Raw genomic sequence first — 21,370 nt, forward strand, 5'->3', positions numbered from 1 at the left:
TCCTGACACTGGGGAGGGCACTCTTAAGCTTCCCTAAAACCGTCTCTAAATGCAGCTTAGTCCTGTTTTTGAGGTTGTCTCCTTCTTCTTTTTCCTTCAAGATGAGAGCAAATAATTTGACTTTAGAGTTTGAACAACTGCCTCAGATTTAAGGCTCATCGCTTCAAAAGCAATGGCATGGCACTATGTAAGCGTAAAATACACACGCGCGCGCACACACACACACACACACACACACACACACACACACACACACACACACACACACACACACACACACACACACACACACACACACCTCCCCCATGCTATTCTCATTTCAGTGTTGCCATAAGTTCCCTTTTTTTGGGGGGGGGGTTTTACTGAAGAAATCGTAACAAGTTTATTCTCAGGGGCATAGAGGCAGTGGGAGAGCTAGTGCTCCTTATAAAGGTAAAATATGTCTGCTGGGAACGGGAGCCAACGGCTCCCCTGGCAGGGCTGCGTACGGCTGGCCACGGCTGCCAGGTTGCAGTCTTAATACCATTACTTCCAGCCTGCAGCTGCTCGTGGTTTTGCCCTAATAGTCAGAGTTCAGTTCAGTTTTCGCCTCGCACACTTGTAGCTATATATGGTTATGGATTACATATTATATTCACCGAGACTTTTTTTAAAAAAAATTTAAAGGTCTATGGTTGCTTGAAGTCTCTCCGAAACTAAACCTTATTAGCTCCACTCCACAGTCGTGTAATTTACTCATTCATCATACTATGGCACAGGTTTAGAAACGTTTAAACGTGGTGTAAACGCTGTGCCATCTCCGTCTGATTGAAAGGGTAAATATGGAGCCATGCAGCAGTGGAAAACCTTGAAATGGGGCAGACCCCCTCTCCTCATCAACGGGGAGCGCCACACACGTTAATAAATGGGATTTATGTAAATCTGACCAAGGGACAAGCCTTTCTCCAGTCCCAATTCTATCTACGATGCATCCTGCTAAAGGGAGTCTCAACCGAGTATGTGTTCCATTCTCTCCATTAAACCAGAGTCACACTTCTATCTAGGAGGCATGCTAGTAAAATTAGTCTCAATCCAGGATGCTTTCTGATCTTTTCCATTAAACCAGAGTCACACTTCTATCTAAGCGGCATCTTGATAACATATTTAAACTCAAGTTTTTATTCATTACTGCCTTTTATTTCTAGGCCTGAATGGCAAACCAGTTTTGTTTTCAGTTTGGCTAACTTTTTTATATTTTTGTTTTTTGTTTTGATTGTACTCTACTTTGTTTTTAACATGAACTATTACCTTTGTGGGAGAAAGCAATGATTTTGTGACTCAAAATGACACCCAAGTATGAGTTTGCTTTCCATTCTCTCTATTAAAGCAGAGTAACACTTCTGTCAAATGAGACTCGCCCCGTTTTTGAATATGTACTGGGGATCTGACGACGTACTATAAATTCAGTACACAGACAGACGTTCGTATTAGAAAACTCTGAAGCACTCTAACGTCCTGTGTTTTGGTGCAAATGATGAGGTGCATCTTTTTCCTGAAAGACATCTGGTGTATACGCATATTTAGTTTGGTTTGTTTTGGTTAATGTGTTTTGCTAAAATGTCTGCCACACTGTGCCATGAAACGGTGGAAGATGTGGGGTCTAGAGGGAGGCACCTGGGTACGACATATGTTGGGCTCATCGGTGAGGTGTGGTAAACTGACGCTGTCAAACACAGAAGAAAAAGATGGATTAGTTTCATGCAAGATGTTTGCTACATATTTGTACATCGGGGAATTGAATGAGTTGGCAAATGTTGTTGTTTCTCTAGTTTCGCTAGACTTGCACCTTCTGAAAATGTAAAACAAATCAAAAACTGAAGGTACATAAATGCTGTACAAAAAGCACATCATTATTGTTGTTTTTAAAATCACAAATTATTATTAGGACTCTTCATCTTCAAATGGCTTCTCATGTTTCACTAACTGTGGCAATCAGAGTGGAATTCAATGATTAAAAGATAATATGTGTACCATTCAGAGTGCCTGCCCCCCCCCTCTATGTCTCTATCTAGACGCTAATTAGACGGGGACAGTGCCTGTCATTGAAAAGCCAAAGGTCATGTCAGACCCTCTTGAGAGAGGAGAGCAGCGGCTCATTATACAGTAGGATGGATTCAACTAATGTCTGCAGAACGCTGCTCAAGTCCAGATCAATGTTTTCTTCTCGGTTTAATTAGTGAGGTGGCTGTTGATCGATGTGTTAGACCCTACTAAAAGCTGTATATTTGATTATTTTCCTACCACAGATAATTTCACACTTGGTTCTGTATTTGCCTGTTATGTCATGTGCTATTTTTTTGGGGCTGTTATGAATTATTTTTACTTCGTCCCTTACTTTCATGCCTTTATGGACAGGACGGGGGAAGCAGCCAGGAAGGCAGGGTTGAAAGACATTGCATGTAGCGAATGTATTGAAGGTATATTGCCTACATGGTTAGCAGAGCCGCCTGTGTTGAGAGAGTGAGTCGCCATGGGTAGTGATTTATAATCGATCATTTAGAAAGATCATTGAGCAACAAACAAAAACAGTCTGCTCCTTATAACAACAAGAGGACAAACCGTTGGAGCAAGGCATTAGCACTGCCAGTGTTGAATTCCCCCTGGGGTCTCCAATAACCATATGCATTAAAAGCACAGGGAAATATTTTAATATAACTACAATATCTTTCAGAAATCCATAATGGTAATCAGCCAAAAATAAAAAAAGGTCATCCTTCGATTGCCGATATTATTCCCATTCACCTCTTGTTGCGGCTGCGGCTAATCCATACATTTCTGCTGCCGGAGCTCTTTGGAGATTTACATTAAGGTGTGACTGGCTGTCTGGCAGAGCGGAAAACTGAGTATACCCATGATGCAGCAGGATCGTCCTTCACTGGCTATTAGCATCCATTACCGTGATCCAACCTGGGCTACTGAACTTTACTGATGCTATTCAGGTCTGAGGAAAGAGAAAAACTGCCCACGCTACATATCTGACTGAAGAGGATTTCATCCGAAGCAACTTATAGTGGATTCAGATACGTTAAGACGTGTGGGAGTAGGGCGTTTGGCTCAAGGATGCCTACAGGCATCTGGGATCAAACCGAGTATCTTTCTACTGCGACACCTGAGCCTCTACACCACCATATCCACACTGCCGCATACTATTTATTTGAAATGGGTCATTAGGCAGCAGTTATGGGGTCAGGCCTCTTGCTCAATGATACCTATACGCCTCAGATACCTGGGACAGAACCCTGGTTTTGGCCGGGTTAAAGTTAGTTTGGGTCCTAGCTATTTCACTTGCACATATGAACGCTAACAAGTCAGCCAGAAGCTCTGCAGAGGCAGTTTTTTTGTTGTGAAGTGACTGCAGTTTTGGACGCTCAAGTTTTTTTTAGTCAACGTCTGAATAAACTCAACTGCCGACATACGGCGCTCACAGCGTGTGTTGTCATTACCAATGTTTTCATCCGTCGATCGCGCCACCATCAGCTGTGTTCTTGTTTGTTCTTGTGGCGAGAAGAGCACAGTTCCCTTTCGAGTTTTATGGGTTCTGTAAAGCCTCTGAACCTGTTCATGTGGTTCCTATGGGAGACTCTATAATACGCTCTCTTAACTTTTAATGTGTCAGTTCCTGCACTGTTGACTTATTTCTAGCTGGTGCTCTTCTCCAGTAGTTCCCCAAAACGTATAGCGACCAACCTCTTGATGAAGAGACAGTATATTCTGGTTTACTTCTCAAGTATAACCACATTTATAGCGAACAACCTCTCGATGATGGCATATTCTGGTTTAGTACTTGTAGTTGATATGTTCTGAGAAACGACGGGAAAGTGGATGTCATCCTCATCATAATCACAAATCCAACAATGGTAGCAGAATAAAAAATGATGTAGACCAGAATTTCTTCGCACATGGCACTGCAACGTGCCATGTGTCCTCCCAAGCAGTTTGATAGGCCATTGGAATAACTTAAGGGGGAGAGAATCAGTGTGGATGTGTCTTACCGTGGGGGTAACTGCAGTAATTATACCTGTCTGAATCACTACACGGAGATCCTTGCTCAGGTGGCTGCTGGCATTTCTTCTAATAACACTGTGTTCGTCTGCTGTTATGTGCGTCTGCTCTTACACCCGTTGGTGTGTGTGTGTGTGTGCGTTTACATTATATACAATACGCCTACGCTTATTTTTTTCCCCTCGATTATAGTGACTGGCAGGACATTACAGCATTTCATTATTAGTATTTTTGTTTTTGTGTCTCCCTGTTTAATACACAGACTCTCTAAGGGCCCCTGATCCAATTAGCATTTGACGTGTCTCCCCCCCCCTCCCTCAGAGCAACGCCAGTTGGCGCAATTCTAAGCCCAAGACGAACCTCTCCACACGTAAACACCAAATCTAATTTCAGATAAAAACAAGAAGGAATATAAAGCAACACACAATACTGGTGCAAGCAGACAGTTTGCCATGTCCTGCTGGACCCGGGGCCTAATGGAAGAGGAGCATCCATCTCCCCCTCATTCCTCCACTCTCTCTCTTTTTAATGGCGCCAGCGATTGCATTCCCCTCTCGACGCCCTGGGGAGGAGAGACGTGTTTCCCCGAACGGGGTGGGGACTTGTTGGTTATGGTCTGCGCCAGGCTCTCTTCATGTAGGGGGTTTCGCTCTGTCACAGGGGAGATTGGGTTTGTTATTGGACAAATATTGGATTTGGTAATGGTCATCATTTCACGATTGTTTGCAGATTATATTGTATTGTATTATATTCTTAAAAATAATAATCCACCTGTGATTTCCCTGTTAAAAATTTTCAACCAAACAAGTATGCATCAATAGAAAGAAATCTCCATACCAATATTTGCATTGTCCATGTACCAACTGAACAAATTGTATCATTTGGAACTGTTAAATCATTCATTGTATTTGAGGCCCCGTCCACACGAAGCCGATTTCATGGCGAAACCGCAAAGGTCTTGTACGGTTCGGCCTTCCGTCCACACGAAGCCGGCGAATCCGCTGACCGAAACCGCAAACTTCTGAAACCACCCTCGGAGGTGGTTTCAAATCTACCCGGTTTCGTTTTGGATTCGTGTGGACGCCTGAAACCGACTGAAACCGTAAACCATGACGTCATCGCCCCACCCCTCGACCCTCTAGCCAATGACTGTTAAGCCCGCGGAGTCTCACCCTTTATGCGCATGCTCGCCTCTTCTTCTTATTTATTTTCCTTCTGGATTGCTGTAGCAGAAGCAGCGCCCCTTATGGGCCTGGAATGTGTACTACAGCGTTTCTACAGATCAACCTGGTTTCGCTTGACTCCGTCTTTACGGAGATACTCCGAAACCGGATAGATCGAAACCGTAACTGTTTCGGCTTCATGTGGACGGGGCCTGAGACGTCTGCCATCTTTTGCATTTGCAGCCATTAACCGATTACACTTTTAACACAATTCATACAATATATGGATAAGATGTTCACGTCTGTCTAGCATGTGTGATACGTCTTATGAATATACCTTCTACATCCGATATTCATAAAGGGCCGAAAAAATCTGCCCTGCCGCATGATATCACAAGTGGGTGTGTCCATCTCGATGTATGATGGATAGATAAGCCAACCAGTTACTACGATCCGCTGGGTAGGCTGGAAGATTCTTGCCGCCTTCAAAGCAGATCGGAGGTTCGGAAGCTCTTACGTGTCTTAACGTAAACCGCGTTCACACCCTGGACCTGTCTCTCACACACCGCGTTTACACCCTGGACCTGTCTCTTCTTCCAAAATAAGAGAATTTCGTAGGGTATGACATAAAACCGGAAAAGCAGATAGTTTGTGAGACTAGACTTCATAACAACAAGTATGGATGTCCGCAGGGACCTCTTTGCGCTTCTTTGCTGAATCAGATGAATCAGTTATTAGAACTGCTTGCGATGGTTGAACATGAGCAAGAATTTATCAGGTGATGTTTATAATTGTAATTTATAATGTATTGTGATGCAAATGTTGGAATGGATGTTAAGTTCGCCTCTTAGTGCTTGCTGCAAGTTCACTTTGGTCTATCAATGAAATCCCGACCTAACATAGTGTTCAAGGCGATTTCCTTAAGGTCCCAACCTCCGAAATTCCCGGAAGCTCAGACTGTTTTGAAGGCACCAACAATCCATACATCTGGGTGGATACCCCCATTTGTGATGTCACCAAGTCACAGGGCAGGGCAGAGTTTAAAAGGTGACATATTATACCACCAGGTGTGAGAGTGATTAGCCATTACAAGCCGTTTTGAAAATCTGCCTCTTCTGACATCACAAGCTGGCGTGTCACCCTAGATGTATGCAGGATAGATCAGTCTACCGGTCTACCCAGTGGACTGTAACAAACGTTCATCTATCCGGCTCATCTATCCGTCATACTTCTAGGTGAACACTTCCACTTGTGATGTCAGAAGAGGCAGATTTTAAAACCAGCTTGAGGTGGCTAATCCCACTCTCACCTGGTGGTGAAACAGGGCCCTTTTAAGACGTATCAATAAGAAACCAACACCCTTTCTCCCCCAGAAATCGACATTGAGCGCTGCGTGCATGAGTCCATCAAGCTCTTTAGCTGGACACCCAAGAGCGCCACGTACCGCCAGCACGCGCAGCCCCCCAAGACCACCGCCGTCACCGAGGGCAACGGCTTCGGGAGGCCGGGCACCTACTACTTCTCAGACTACCAGGACATGCCCCGGACAGACCTGGTAGGTAGCAACTAGTACTTACTACTGAGCTGAGAAAAGTATTCTCTGAGGGTCATCGTTTGATAGGGTTTTCGTTTGTTTGTTTGTTATTGTATGACTTTATAATCAAATTCCTCCTTAACAAGTCGACAGGACAGATACAAATTTGTTTTGCTGTTAAAATGATTGAGCAAGTGTGAAGTCGAGCCCATCCATAATCAAGATTAAACTGATATATTGTTTGGAATTTGACATTTAAAGTCACATACCTCTTGCCTACAATCATTAACTGTCAATATACTCAAGGTAAACAAAGGCACACTGTATTGAACTTCTTTTTGCCCGTGTTGTATATATCGTCCCAAAACAAACAACCAGTTTTTTTGTGTCCGTCCATAGCCATACTACCTTCGATCTGTGTACCCTGGACCTGTCTCACATACCGCGTTTACACCCTGGACCTGTCTCACATACCGCGTTTACACCCTGGACCTGTCTCACATACCGCGTTCACACCCCGGCCCTGTCTCACCCACTGAGTTCACACCCCGGCCCTGTCTCACCCACAGAGTTCACACCCCGGCCCTGTCTCCCCCACAGAGTTCACATCCTTACCCTGTCTCACCCAAAGTGTTTGCACCCTGGCCTTATCTCACCCACAATGTTCACACCCTTGACCTGTCTCCTATACAGCGTTCACATCCTGGCCCTGTCTCACCCCCAGGGTTTACACCCTGGCCCTGTCTCACATACAGCGTTTTACACCCTGACCCTGTCTCACAGCGTTCACAGGAGAGGTTTGCCTCCCTCTCGCCGTCAACCACCTCGGCACCAGGGGTCTTATTTAGAACTGTTGCGTACGCACAAAACGGGGCTGAAAGTGGCGCACGTGACTTTCCACGCCAAGGTTGTGATCTATAAAAAACTAACTTGACGGGAGAATGTGCGCAGCCCTAAGCAAACTCTGACCCATGCGTACGCATGGTTTGGAGGAAAAGGAGAGTTGGCGACACAGACAATTGTGGTGGTGAACTGAAGTCAGACTGAAGAAATGTAGAGAAGAACGATTATGTTTTATCATCGCCCTTCATGAGTTTAATTTAAACCCGTATCATGCATTAAATCTATGTAATCAGAATAATTTAAGTCAACTGCGTTATTTCTAAGTTCTAACTCCAGAAACATCTCCTTAGAATCGAAATGAGAATTCAAAATCAAAATATTCGATATTTAATCCCGTCACTCCATACTGTCCACTGACGGCGCAAATGCATGGAATGACACATGTCTGTCCAACATGTGTCAATAACATAATATTTTTATGTGACACTGTAAACACATAATCAAATGTCAATTAAATCCCAAGTGGGGAAAACCAAGCCACATACTCCTCATCACAATCGTTGTACGTTATGATGAGTGTGATGAAGTCTAGTCTCACGCTGTGATGTCCGTTCCTCTTGATGCTTTTCATGACAAATCAGGCATTAAAAAGGGGTTATGTTCAAGAACCTTTTACTTGGCGTGGGTGATTACAAACTGATTATCCAAGGTGTTCTCGGTCAGTCTTATTACCGTAACCCTATAAATACAGCGGTGAGCCCCGTGCGTAATGCTGCACCATGGCACTGCTGGCACTGCTGGAGGACCATGCAAATGGCAGGATTCGGAGGGAGAGGGTCTTCAGGGACCATGACAATTTATTGGTACATAAAAATATGTACCTTTATGTCAGACCATCTCTTTTTTAATTCTGGGTGTGTGCGCTCCGTGCCACTGACAGAGTTCACTGCTGCAGCAACATGTTGCCACTCACTCTGCTTTTTGTTGTTAGTGATCCCAATCCCGTGACCGCCGAACAAAACTACTTTTCGGGCCTCCACCTCACCCACAAGTGTCTCCACTTCGACCTCCGTGAAATTTCACTTTTTTGCTTTTCTCAGTCCTTCTGCCATTGTTTCCGACAAGACATAATGCTTGCATCTGAGTCTGTTTTTATATGCAGATCGCATTCATGAGGTTGTTTGCATTGACCATTTATGGTTAAAAAGGGGCATGTACATGGGGGAACGTGAAGTTGATTCAGCTGTGCACACTTGTCGGCACTCTGTGATTTACATAAAAAGCAAAGATTGCTTAGAGGTGTGCGTACGCAGGGTTTTATAAGTCTGAATATTTTTTGGCGCAGGCAAAACTTGGCTTTTGGGGCGTGCGTACACTTTTAGTAATGATCCCACGCACAGTTTTATAAATGAGACCCCAGGACTTCTGTCTCCCAGGTTGCTGTAATGTTATTCATTACCCACAAACCCAAGCAAGCGCTCATTTTAATAAGCGGCACCATTCATCTATGGCCACCTCACGACAGAGAGACAGACAGACAGACACACAAGGAACAATACAATCGCTTGTGACATTGTGTTGTTTTCGCTTTTGAACCTGTTCACCCACTGACAACCAAGTTCAAACATTATATATCTCGTAATAAGGTTGGCTTTCCTAAAGATTTGTGTAGTGCTCTGTTGAACATCATACTGTGGTCAAAATGGGTGAAATGGTTTGATTTGTGGAAGACGTATAGTCAGGAGCATAGTTAGTAGAAGGTAAAGACTAGTGAGCAAGACACTCAAATGTAATTGTTCAAGAGTGCTGAGATGTTTAGGTGTGGGTGTGGGTGTGGGTGTGTTAGCGCACGTATGTGCTCTTAAAAAGGATTTATGCACTTTCTAATTCACGCAAGGAAGAATCGTGACAGGATTACCAAAACCCAATGACTCTAATCAACGCCTGATTTGCAAAACACTCAAAATTTTAATATTATTTCATCCATTTATATTCATTTCATAATGTGTTATTTGTAATAATAGAATTTCAATAGAATTTCATGGCAAAGGTGGTTGATTGTTAAGGGAACTTTATTTTGCAGTGAACATTAATATTCATCTTGGCAAGCGGTTTGAATAATCAAGAAGCTTTGGTTATGCCATACTCTATTTAATCATCCTATATCTGGTCTTGAAGATGTTTACGTCTGGGTTCAGAGTCTCTGTCTAACTTCTTTCTTTTGTCAGCAAAAATAGAATCATCAAAAGATGTTGAAGTTTCTTCGCCCCCAGATATAATAAGAGGGAAATTATTCACATTACAGAAATATTGGTAACTGCTGTTTAGCCAGATTTAGAACAGAGAATTATTAAAAACTGAAGGTCTTCTTCTCTTTCAACTCCTGTGTGTGTGTGTGTGTGTGTGTGTGTGTGTGTGTGTGTGTGTGTGTGTGTGTGTGTGTGTGTGTGTGTGTGCGTGTGCGTGTGTGTGTGTGCGCGCGTGTACGTATGTGTGTGCTTTTGCGTGCGTGCGTGTGCAGGCGCGTGTGCGTTATTTTAAAAGTCACAAGAAGTAAAAGATCTCCATTACAATTCAACTCAAATTTTCTTCTCATCACAATCACCAACAATCAACAAGATTTTCTCTGATGGCATATCTGACAGATTACTCATAGTCATTTCACTGCTAGGCGGAGGACATTTTAAAAGGTAAAACTGCTGCTGACGTCTGTGTAGATCATCTTTATTGTGAAGCCGAATACATCCTCTCTAAAAACAATGACATATTGTTGTCATGAAGGATTCCTTGGGCACTTAAACGCCTCTTTATCCTAGTAATCAGCCCCCATTCCGACAATGTCAATGACCAACCAAAAATTACAGTTTCATACAGTGAGGGCTCTTTATTCACACATACACACACACACACACGCGCATGCATACACGCACGCACACTGTTATGGCAGTCCATCGATTACGATGATGACGTTGCTCCAAATAGAACACTCACGCATGCACCCACATGCACGCACAATGAAACACACCAAACACATACGTACACACATTAGCTTATGTGCGCACACATGAGCACTGAAACAAACACATTCAGTGACCAATGAATAATGACAGTTGAATACGGTATAGTGCTTTTCATACACACACATACACACACACACACACACACACACACACACATACGCGCAGCATGATGTCTGCGTGTGATTGGCTGCGGTGGAGCTCCGTCTAAGTCAGAGCGGTGGTGTGTGTGAGTGCCATTAAGCCAGTGCGTGCAGGCTGCTGCATACTGCTCAACATGACATTTAAGTCACCCCCCCTCCATCTCCCTCCTCTCCTCGCTCTCCCCCCCACACCCCAGGCGGTGACAGGCCTGCACATTTTGCCTGAAGACTCAGCCCTTATATGTGTATATAAAAAGCACTGTGGCAAGGGTGTAGTTAATCTTTGATAGTGCTTAAATTTTCTTTAAATACTTTATTTCAAATTCAAGGTAACTTTATAGTCAAAATAGCTGTTGCTGTGACTCGCCTCAGAAGGAAGCTTTCGTTTGATTGTGGTTGTGGTGGAATTTTCTTATCAGTGTTTTTTGAAGCGTGAGATCTCTATTTTGCAGGCTTGAAAATAGGTGATTCTTTTACTTCCTTGCCTCTCTTTTACTTCATTCTTGTAGAGTAGTTTGGGTTTGCTTTCCAACCGAGGCTCAGTAATGCCCTTTTTGAGGACCAAGAGCACTTTGCTCACAGACCTTTGTTGAATTCCCCAAGTTCCATCCATACTTCTATTTCAAACACACTGTTTGAAGGTCCTTTAGAAATGCTTTGGAACCGCATTTGAACTTAAATTGCTTAATGTATTTTTACATTAAAATATTCCTTCCTTAACCAGCCCACTGGAATCAGTCAGTTCATAGTGTGTTGTTTTCCAAGGTCTAGACAGTATTAGATGATGTTAAAATAATGTCTTTATTGGACAAGGGCCCATTCTGCGGCAGCAGAAGAGCCTTGATGATACGTCTGCCGGGTTTGATCATGATACTGTTTAATAATGTCAGAAATCATTGGATGAAAATTTAAAAAGGGGAAAGATATAACAAACACATTTTTATTATTGACTTCCTTGAGCATTCACTCACCTCACATTGGAAACTCAATAGCACAGTTGTTTTTTAGTGACCATACCAATCTAATAACTTAGAGAGTGGCATGATATCCGTTAATTGTTTTGCATAATTTATCTTGCAGAGAGATAACATTTATAACAAATGACTTTGCAGTCATCCCAAATTGTCTATGGTCACAAGTCGTACAATTCAAACAGATAGGACTGTTGTTTTTTTGGCAGTATGAACACACCAGCCACAGTTTCAACTGAAGAGGAAAACACATTAGGAGTGCCCATATTGTGCCAATTCTGTTTTGCCTTTTATTTATCTGCGAACACTCACTGAGTGAAAAACAGGCTAAATAATATATTATCATATGCGGATTTGAATCATTTGTTCATGTCAAAATGCATTCATAATTTAAAGCGCAGATGTCAACATTTTACCAATTAGTATTCCTAATTGTTTGCTGCGGTTTTGTTCTGTGTCGTGTTTAATTTCTGCCTTTCTGTAACGTGGAGTTAGGGTCGACTAGCAGATAAATGTGACTTGCGGCATGGGTGAAATGTCAAGACGGACACGTCTAGCGTATCAATTTCTGAACAGCCCCAATCCTCCTATATCTCATCAATCAAATCAACGCATCACAGGCACTCCACTTTCCGTTTACTTATCCCGTCTGCTGTCCATGTATGTCCATGTCCATCCTAACAGGCCCAGCGGTCCACTTTTCTTCTTGACAATAGGTATTTGGATAATGAAGCCAAGCCGTTACAGTTTCATTCAAATTTAGGGCATTTAGCAGATGCGTTTATCCAAAGCGACTAACAAGAGCCACGCATATGCTGAATTCCCATTCATGTCATCAGAGAGAGCAAGACAGGTAGGTTGTGGACATTGGGGATCGAACCCAGTACCTTTCAGCTGGGAATCCTAAACCCTAGCCCACACCGCTATCCTCTCTCAAGCCCCTTGTGTTACTGAAAGAGATGTATCTTTAATGCACTAGTCGCTTTGGCTAAAAGCACGTACTCGGTGACTTAGAGGGTGAATAACAGTGAATATCTGTATCTATATCTGAGAAAGTCCTCATCCATCTCTCCTCTGACCTTGTTCCCCGGCCTTCTCATCTCACGATGGAGCGGGATGCTTCAAACACGCTTTATTGGCAAGGGAGAGGGCGGGACTTTCACTAGCAGAGTTCTAGGGGCGAGAGGCAAAAAGGGCGGGTCTATATAATCCCTCACCGTTTTCGGTCGGCTGCTTACTGTCGTCTCATGTTCTTTCTCTCTTGCTGCTGCTGTTTCGCCCGCCTGTTTGTCTTACTGCTTGTGTGCGCTACTCTCCTTCTGCTGCTGTGTCGCCTGAAGCTGCAGTATGCTAGCTTCCTTCCCGTGCATGCTATTTATGTCCACCTTATTGTGAACGTATGCAAGTAGGGTTGGAAATGTTTGCTGCGATCTTTTAAACCCCGATCCCCTACTCTCAAGCAGCTTTACCTTTTTGCCAGGCCACCATTGTAATTTAAGATTTTAAATGACTTGCCTGGTTAAGAATAGGTTAAATAAGATAAATAAATACCAATTATGCATCCAAAATCCCCTCTCTACCGTCCATGATCCCCTCTCACCCAGCTGTCCCGGTGTGTTCCCCCCCCCCAGTCCCGGGAACCCCTGGCCCTCAGCGAGCTGAAGGCGGAGCTGTCCCCCCGGATCTCGGCCGAGGACCTCATCGACCTGTGTGAGCTGTCGCTGGCCGGAGGCGGGAAGAGGACCCGCGCCGGCCGGCCCAAGATCGTGGCGGTGGACGTCCGGAGCGCCGAGGAGTATCCTCACGCCGCAGATCCGCCCGCTCGGTGGATATGTTCAGGAATATCAAGTTACTGATTGTTGCGTCTCTCTCTGTCTTTTTTCAACGAAATGCTTGCAGGATATACTGTTTTTGGGTTTTGTTTTTTTTGAACTCTTCAGACTTTTTAAACTGATAATCAGTCAGAATATATTACGAGTATGTCTTAAGCTTCACCCGAAAATTTGGAAACCTTTAACGTTAATCTTTAATGTGCAGTTTGCCTCATTATGCCCTGGAGGTTCTGATGTTTTCCATCGGCCCTGCTTAGCATGCTGCTTACAGTATGAAGCCTGCTATGGCCTCCAAACCAGCAGGCCTGTGGACCTACTGCAAAACACAGAGCTCTAACCAGCCCAGGGCTGAAAGAAGGACCTCAGTCTGTCTGAATGGGACCTCAGTCCCATTCAGACAGTGGTGTGCTAATTAAGATTTGGTAACTAGGGCTGCTTTGAAGCCAAAGCCAGTCCAATACTCCCAACGCTTTAAATCCGTACGCTAGTTGACTGGTTGACCCTCCGATGTGTGGCGATAACACATAAATACGCTCTCTTAAATAGCCCATATTCCCTGAACCGGCTCCCAGCTGAAACACTTCTACCTGGTATAAAGAAAACCACAAACGCTTGCTGCTCCCATTTTACAGGGACACAATCTTTTTTATATGGCTCATAAAAACCCAGCCCTCGACCACACACTTCAGAGAGGTCATCTGCAGGATAAAACACTGCCTGTATCCCGCCCAAAACCCATTTTCTATCCCTGCGCCTGCAGTTTTCTCCCAAGGTGTTCACAGGTGCCGGTGCATGTATAAAACCACGGGCTCAAAGTGTCCCTCTGGTACTGGAAATAACAAAAATACAAATAGCAATAGCCTGCAAATACAACAGTTTGCCCTCCACCTCCCTTCCTCTCTGTCAGTCTCTGTCCATCTCTCACTTTGCCTATCTCCCTCCCGCCCTCTGAGGAACATCAGCCAGGGCTTGATTTACTCTAGTCACGCACCAGCCGACTCTCCTGTGGCTTTCAGTTAGGGCCCCGCTACCGGCCCCTAGATTGCTCCACTGCATCCTTCAATTTGAGAGACAAGGGCATAGAGGTGGTGGCGTTGGTAGTCCCCCCCCCCCCTCCCCCACTCCCCCTCCCAGGCTCACTTTTCTCCCTGGGCTTTGGAGAAGGAGCAGAAGAATGGATCCCGCATAATGTGTCTCATGGACAACGTACCAGGTGGTTTAAAGATAACACGTTGTCCATACTGAGTTCCCTGAGTCCCCCCCGTCTCCCACCCGTCTCCGTCGCTTGGCGGCGGTTCTTGTTGAAATGGGAGAAATTAATTGACGCAGCCCATTTCCCATATACATTGTGTTGAGGAAAGCGTTGCTTTACTTCTGCCACCTGTTTTTGGTATTAGTTCAGTAGCGGTGTGACAACAAAAATCCGTGGAAAGCAGAGAATTGTGGGCTAATTGGCTAATTGAGTTTGAAGCGTTCTTTCCGGCGACACCGGACCGAATAAAGAGGTGGAATCGCGTAACACGAGGCGATGGATTTTAATGAGCCCAAATCACCCGGAGCACATTTGATTACCGCTCTGTTGTGAAGTTATTGTCTGGGCCCCTATCGAGCTAAGAGAAAAATAATCAAGCCTCATAACTCTGCTCCTCTCTTCTGTCGTTGACAATGCTGCTAATAATCCAATATCATAGCAGCGGTCGGTACCAGGCCTCCGTCGGAGCCCGCCATGCGGTCCAGTCCCATAAAGGGCTGTTATTGAATGAGTGCTAACTCAATCTGTTTCATTTCCGTCCTATCCCCTGTCTGTGGGTTGAGTATTTCCCTGGGATAGTGGAGGCAGCGCTGTGTGTGTGTGTGTGCGCGTGTGTGCGTATACGTGTGCAATCAAGCAAGTGCGTGAGGCGTGAGCGATGGCCGGTGGATTAGAAATCGAACGATCAACTGCTTGCTGAGTCCAATACTTCCTTAATCCATCTCAACTGTCTCGTCGCGACATTCCACAATTTCTCATCGTGGAGATACATTTACAGTCTGGACGGCAGCATATGTATGCGGGCGATAACCACCGCTATACGGCAAGCTCGGGGCCGGTGCCAAAGCACCCTTATTCTATTCCTGACTTTCAAAGTCAGACGACCTTTTGAAGGCGAGTCCGTCAGCATATCAATAGAATGGTAATTGTAGGGGGCACAACGGGTCATTAATCACTTGGGATTAGTCGGGAATTTCTGGATATTTCCAATGGAAATTCCTTTCGGCGTAAGCCTCCACAAAGTAGCACCCCCCTGGAAAGAAAGTGCTGCCCAGGGGGCTTGACCCAATAGAACAAAGGGGGATCCGACCACTTAAGCAGGATTTGCCAACCTCAGAATTTGGCAACCCGTGTCTATTTAGGCATCTGTTAAAAACCTTCCCTATGTTCCCCAGCCCTGGTTTAAATAAAGATTTATGCAGCTTTTAATCAAAGCAAGCCGTGTCTGGCTGGGCCGGACCCGCTGTGCGATAGTGTTTCACGGGGAACGGGCTTACAGGTGTGAATGGGCAGGAAGACCTTGTCATTGCCTGAAGGGTGAAAGAACACTTGTTGCACCACATCAAGAGATCACAGCCCGCCGCAGACAGTGGAGCCTTTTGGGTAGGCAGTCGAAAACAGGGGCTCCCACCCAACAGTGGAGTGATTGAGTCAAGAAACGTCGCCTAAGTAAAGGCTTTATCGTGAAATATTCAGCGATAATGTCAATCACTCTGTAGACGCTGAGCCTGCAACACAGCTTTTGTTTGTCTTTCGTTATCAGAGTGAATATTAAACCACCACTCTGCGTCAGGCTTTGTTCCAGTCCCTTTCCTCACATCCCCGTGGGTCCTCTTCCCAGTGGTTTTCCCTGGGCTGACTTTTTTTCCTCGACGTGGCGGGAACAATGCCTCTCTTTTAATGCGCCCGGATCATTTTTTACTTTCACACACAACATTACCTCATTGTGTCACTTCAGCCATTCTTGCTTTGCCGTTCCTCCTCCCCTGACAAAAGCTCCCTTTCTTCCATCTCCTCTGAGATTCTGTTATTCAATTCATTTGTCTGGCTCATCATATTCCCACCCTCCTCTTCCTCCTCCTCCACCTCCACCCCATCTTCTCCTGCTCCGTTCTCCTTCCTTCTCCGCTGCCAATTGTGTCGTCGCGTCCTCGTCGTCCTCCTCCTCCTCCACCTCCTCCTCCTCTCCTATTCTCCATCACTCTGACAAGCCGTGTACCTCACCCACTCAAGAGGGTATCAGCCCATCGGTGAGGCTTTCCATTTAGTAGACAACGCACTGCAGGACTTACTCACACGGTATACACATTCATATATTCATAGGAAACATCAACCATTTGTGCAGTTTCACATTCGTTTGTTCTGATAAATATCTACTTAGAAATATGAAACGCCGAATGGAGTCCCTCTTGGAGAAGTAGCCTTTGTGTTTCACCTCCACATAGCTGCTTTATTTATTTAAACTGAATATACTCTGATAAACGAAAGAGGTTCATTATTTATCCCAGACAGGAAATGAGAATAAATTTGAAATACTGTGACTGGCCGTTGGTTTGAAGTTTACCCTTTTAAATTGACAGAGTAAATTTTCCAAGCTGTAGACTTTCTGATGGTATGGATTCACTACGGTACCCCCGAACACCACATCAGGTCCAGAAGGTTCGCTTCTGCTCGCTTCTGTCAGGAAAACAAATGGCTTTCTCCCTGTGACTGTCTACCAGGCCAGCTGTGTAGCAGCTTCTGGTTTGCATCAGCAGGAGCCCAAAAGTAACTATTCCCACTCTACTCAGGGCATGTATCCCCAGATGAGTGGATGTTGCTTTTGCTGCTTGCATGTCTAACTCTCACTTAGCCTCCTCACAACGCCTTACTTGCTGATTTATCTTCTCTCAGACACGGAGACGGCTTCCTTCACACCTCTGCCCACTAGTCCCTTTGAGAAAATGGATAATAGTGTCGAACCTTTCAGTCTAGTGACATCAGTTATTTCTCCCCCGGGGCATTTATTTGAGGAGATGTCTGCACCAACACGTAGTAAAGAACCACACAAAGCAAAGAAGAGCCTCCTTAACGCGAGTCCCTCCAGCTTCAACAGAGGCCACCTGTCCGGCAGCGTCAACCTGCCCTACTCCTCCGCCTTCGGTCCGGACGGGGAGCTGGTGCAGTGTCCCGGGACGGGCGTCCTGCACTCCTTCAGGGGACGGGTCATCGTGGTCATCAGCCACGCCATGAAGAGCGGCACAACGGTAAGGACGGGAAACGATCCTGGGATCAGGGGTTTGACAAGGGACTAGTCTAGTGGTTATGGTGACTCCCACGAAAAAAGGTTCTTGGGTTGAACCTGGATGTTTGCGACCTTGAGCAAGATGTCCGAACCCCTGCCTTCTCATTAATTGTAAAACTAGTGAAAAAACTGTTGAAAATTCTTAAATTAGATATTTATTAGGCACTTTCATCCAAACCCACCGATGGTGAAGCCATATACATGTCATTAAGGAGAAAGTAGGGGTTAGGGCATGCCTACAGGTAGATTTTGGACATTGGGGATCGAACCCAGAACCTTTAGACTGTGATTTGAACACCCTAGCCACTTCCCTTCATGGTAGTCATGATATATCTTTATGTCACACTAGGATAAAATACCGTCATTTATTTTCTTCAGTCTTATCCAAACTGTCTGTTCTCTCTGTTTTTGGGAATCCAAATGCTAGCTTGAATTGACTTGGAGTTATCCTGGTCTTAATTGGTAAATTGTTTTGTTTGTGTTTTGCAAGAGAGCCCAAATTATTCACTTAAATATATACTGTAGTTTATGGCCCACTAGTTGCTTAAAAACGCCTTGAACACTATGAATACTCTATGAATAATTCATGATACTAAACTATATGATGGGTGACTGAGCTAGTTGGCATGCATTATTTAGTCATTTAGGTGACATTATTTTCCGTAACGATTTGTGACGGGTCCAGCTACTTTGGTTAAAGAGCCGATACGTGGAGGATCAAACCCGTTCGTTCTAGAAAGAAGCACGATAGTGGAGACAGGATCATGTCTCCATTCCCCATCCTTTCAATTTACGTTTTTGAGTTGACCTAAGAACTTAGTTTTTAAGGTATTTTGTTAATTCACAAGTTGCAATACCAGAAACTTGCAAACCTCATTAAATGCGTAAAAAAAAACACAAGAACATAAAAATAAAGTTTAAATTTATGTGGGAACACAAGGGCACATTTAGCTCATTATCGTTAAGAGCGTCGAGGATACAATTGTGACTCTTTAGACCCCTTAATAGTAGGTGTAATTTAAAGGCAGCTGCTTTAATTATGCAGCATCGCGCTTGTAGAGAGAGAGAGAGTGCATCAATAATGTGTTCTGAATTATCGAGTATTTAGTCAAAGGCATTTTGTTTGTTTTTCATGCACATGAATATTAACATGGACATTATCAACACGCAGGAAGCCAGGGAGCGGTTGGTTTTTCTCCAGGAAGGTTTCCCCTCAGGCGTTTGTTATGTTCTCTCAGGTTTTCTCTGGGTTTGTGAAAAAGAATAATATAGACAGAGCTGTTTTTGTGTACAAACATGTCTTGGAAACCCATTCTTTCTGAATAAATGGGTTTACAATGTATTGCTTTTTCTATTCTAGAAGAAATATCGTTTTGTAGAATAGTATATTTCTCAGTGTTAGTGTCTGGTATTCTGTTCTGTTGTATTCTCTGTATGATGTATGATATAAGGTAAAGCTACGGTAAACAGGCTTTTCGTGTACGTTTTGCTTTTTCTAGGTTAGGTGGAACACAAGTCACAAACAAAGTTGTACACCAACATATAAATATTTGCATAATACAGTTGGCATATACACTGTATGCAAATATATAGCGTTGAATCTGTCATCTACATTTATATATATATATATATATATATATATATATATATATCATAAATATTCCCTATTTTTCCTTCTCCTATGCTATTCTATTACAATTCCTATTTGGAATGATCTTGCCATGTCTCTTATCCATCCTGAGTCAGTGTATTCAGTAAAATGGTATAGGCATTCAATCTTAACGTTGGACAATTTTAATTACAACCTGTTGTTAATTTTTCTCCATAGCAGCTGTTAACATTGAGTACACCTGAGCTGAAGATTTAGTCTAGTTCCCATTCTAGTCAGGGTAGTGTAGGAGTTAGAAGTTAAAAGGTTCCGGGTTTGAAATCCAATGCCTTCATTCCTTGAGCAAGGAACTCTAACCCCCCTACCGGTTGCTTGGTGATGTGTGTCCCAAAGGAGTGACTTTTGGACTTCGGATGTGCTGACGAAACCGTACCATGACTCACTTGCTTTCTTCTTTCCACTCCGTCGTGACCTCCATGTCCCCAGTTTGCCTCCCATCTGGTGAAGGTGAACTTCCCTCGCGTCTGCATGCTGGACGGAGGGATCATCAAGATGAGATCCACTGGACTCCTGACCGTCCCCTCCCCCCAGATATGAGCCCACCACCCCCCTCACCCTGGTCCTGAAGACGGTGGTCCGCTGGACCCTCCACGGTGGTCCACTGAACCCAGACATTCACACTCAGTATTAACACCAGGGGAACGGTACTGTATTAACCCGCTCTGCTGCCATTCAAGTCTGCGTCGTCATGAATTCTTTGTTTTTAAAGTTGTGGTGATACAACCCTCTGAATCCACCCAGAGATATAGTGGTCTTGTGTGACCACTGATATCCAAAGAAAAGGTGTGTTTGGTTTTCTGAACTACATCTGTTTTTTTTGGGGGGGGGGGATCATTTGGTCTAAGTCTATTTCACTTCAGTTACGCGATGCAAATCATCAACGTAATGATTGATTTCTGAAATGTAGGGAAAAGCCTATTAATGTGAATCGTCTGCTCTTCTTACGAGAAAGCCGGTTGGAACATTCCTCACGCTTCTCAGATGCAGGAGGACCAAAGAGCATCGTTCATCAGGTGGAGACTTGTGACACCATGACCTTTATCAGCGGATAATGCCAGATCACATGCTCACCACAGCTGCTGAGAACGGCCCAGAATGTCACCTTCACCCCATGAAAATTAGCTTAACGTGTTTTGATCCTTGCTCTTTTTTATTTCTTTCATGATAATCATGCCTCTGTAAAGATATTTTTTTTAATAAAAACAACCTTTTTTAAAAGCTTATTCCGATGTCGTATTCAACTCTGCTTTGGATTAGAAAACTCTGGTTGAACTCTGAAATCAGTTTTCATTGAAAACCACCTGGGCCTCCAAGTCTAGACGTTCGGCATCCCACATCAGCCCGACTGCCGCCTCAGAGAACTCAGAAGAGATAAGAGGGAGCTTTGGACGTCGGTGATGTAACTCTTCTTGGAGGACGAGTATTCTCGGGTAGTAGTACACAACGCCGCCTCACTGCAGGTGGAACATGATTGCTCATGAACCAAAAGTGGATCATAAACGCTGCGGATAAAAGCAGACATTTCGCAGCAATCACAAAGGAACCAAACATTTGCACATGCATATCAGTCAAAACAATTTTATTTACATAGCTGACTGAGTTGGACTAAATGTGCTTAATGCATCCATGCGTTTACAGACCCTCTGTAATCTCCAACCACAGCCCTTCATTTCATTAACATACTATTATTAATTTACCAAACCACATGAACATAAAGTACATATTTATACACCGCCTCGCACTGCACAACGTCTCTATTTGTAAGTCAAGTTAGCAATCAAGTTATCCTCTTTTTTTTTTAATGATTCAACCGACAACATGGTGTGACCTTTATACAACGA

General features: G+C 44.2%; 1 protein-coding gene across 1 annotated transcript in view; it reads left to right on the forward strand.

The window, feature by feature from the left end:
• Positions 1–20,741, forward strand: part of tbck (TBC1 domain containing kinase) — a 40,777-nt gene extending 20,036 nt beyond the window's left edge. The window contains exons 23-26 of the mRNA XM_060047580.1: positions 6,578–6,759; positions 13,344–13,507; positions 17,663–17,822; positions 19,956–20,741. Of these exons, the coding sequence (XP_059903563.1) occupies positions 6,578–6,759; positions 13,344–13,507; positions 17,663–17,822; positions 19,956–20,066 (617 nt within the window). The 3' untranslated portion in view covers positions 20,067–20,741. The remainder of the gene's footprint in view (positions 1–6,577; positions 6,760–13,343; positions 13,508–17,662; positions 17,823–19,955) is intronic.
• The last annotated feature ends 629 nt before the right edge of the window (positions 20,742–21,370 follow it).

Source organism: Gadus macrocephalus, chromosome 3 (assembly GCF_031168955.1).
Source record: "Gadus macrocephalus chromosome 3, ASM3116895v1".
Lineage (NCBI taxonomy): Eukaryota > Metazoa > Chordata > Actinopteri > Gadiformes > Gadidae > Gadus > Gadus macrocephalus.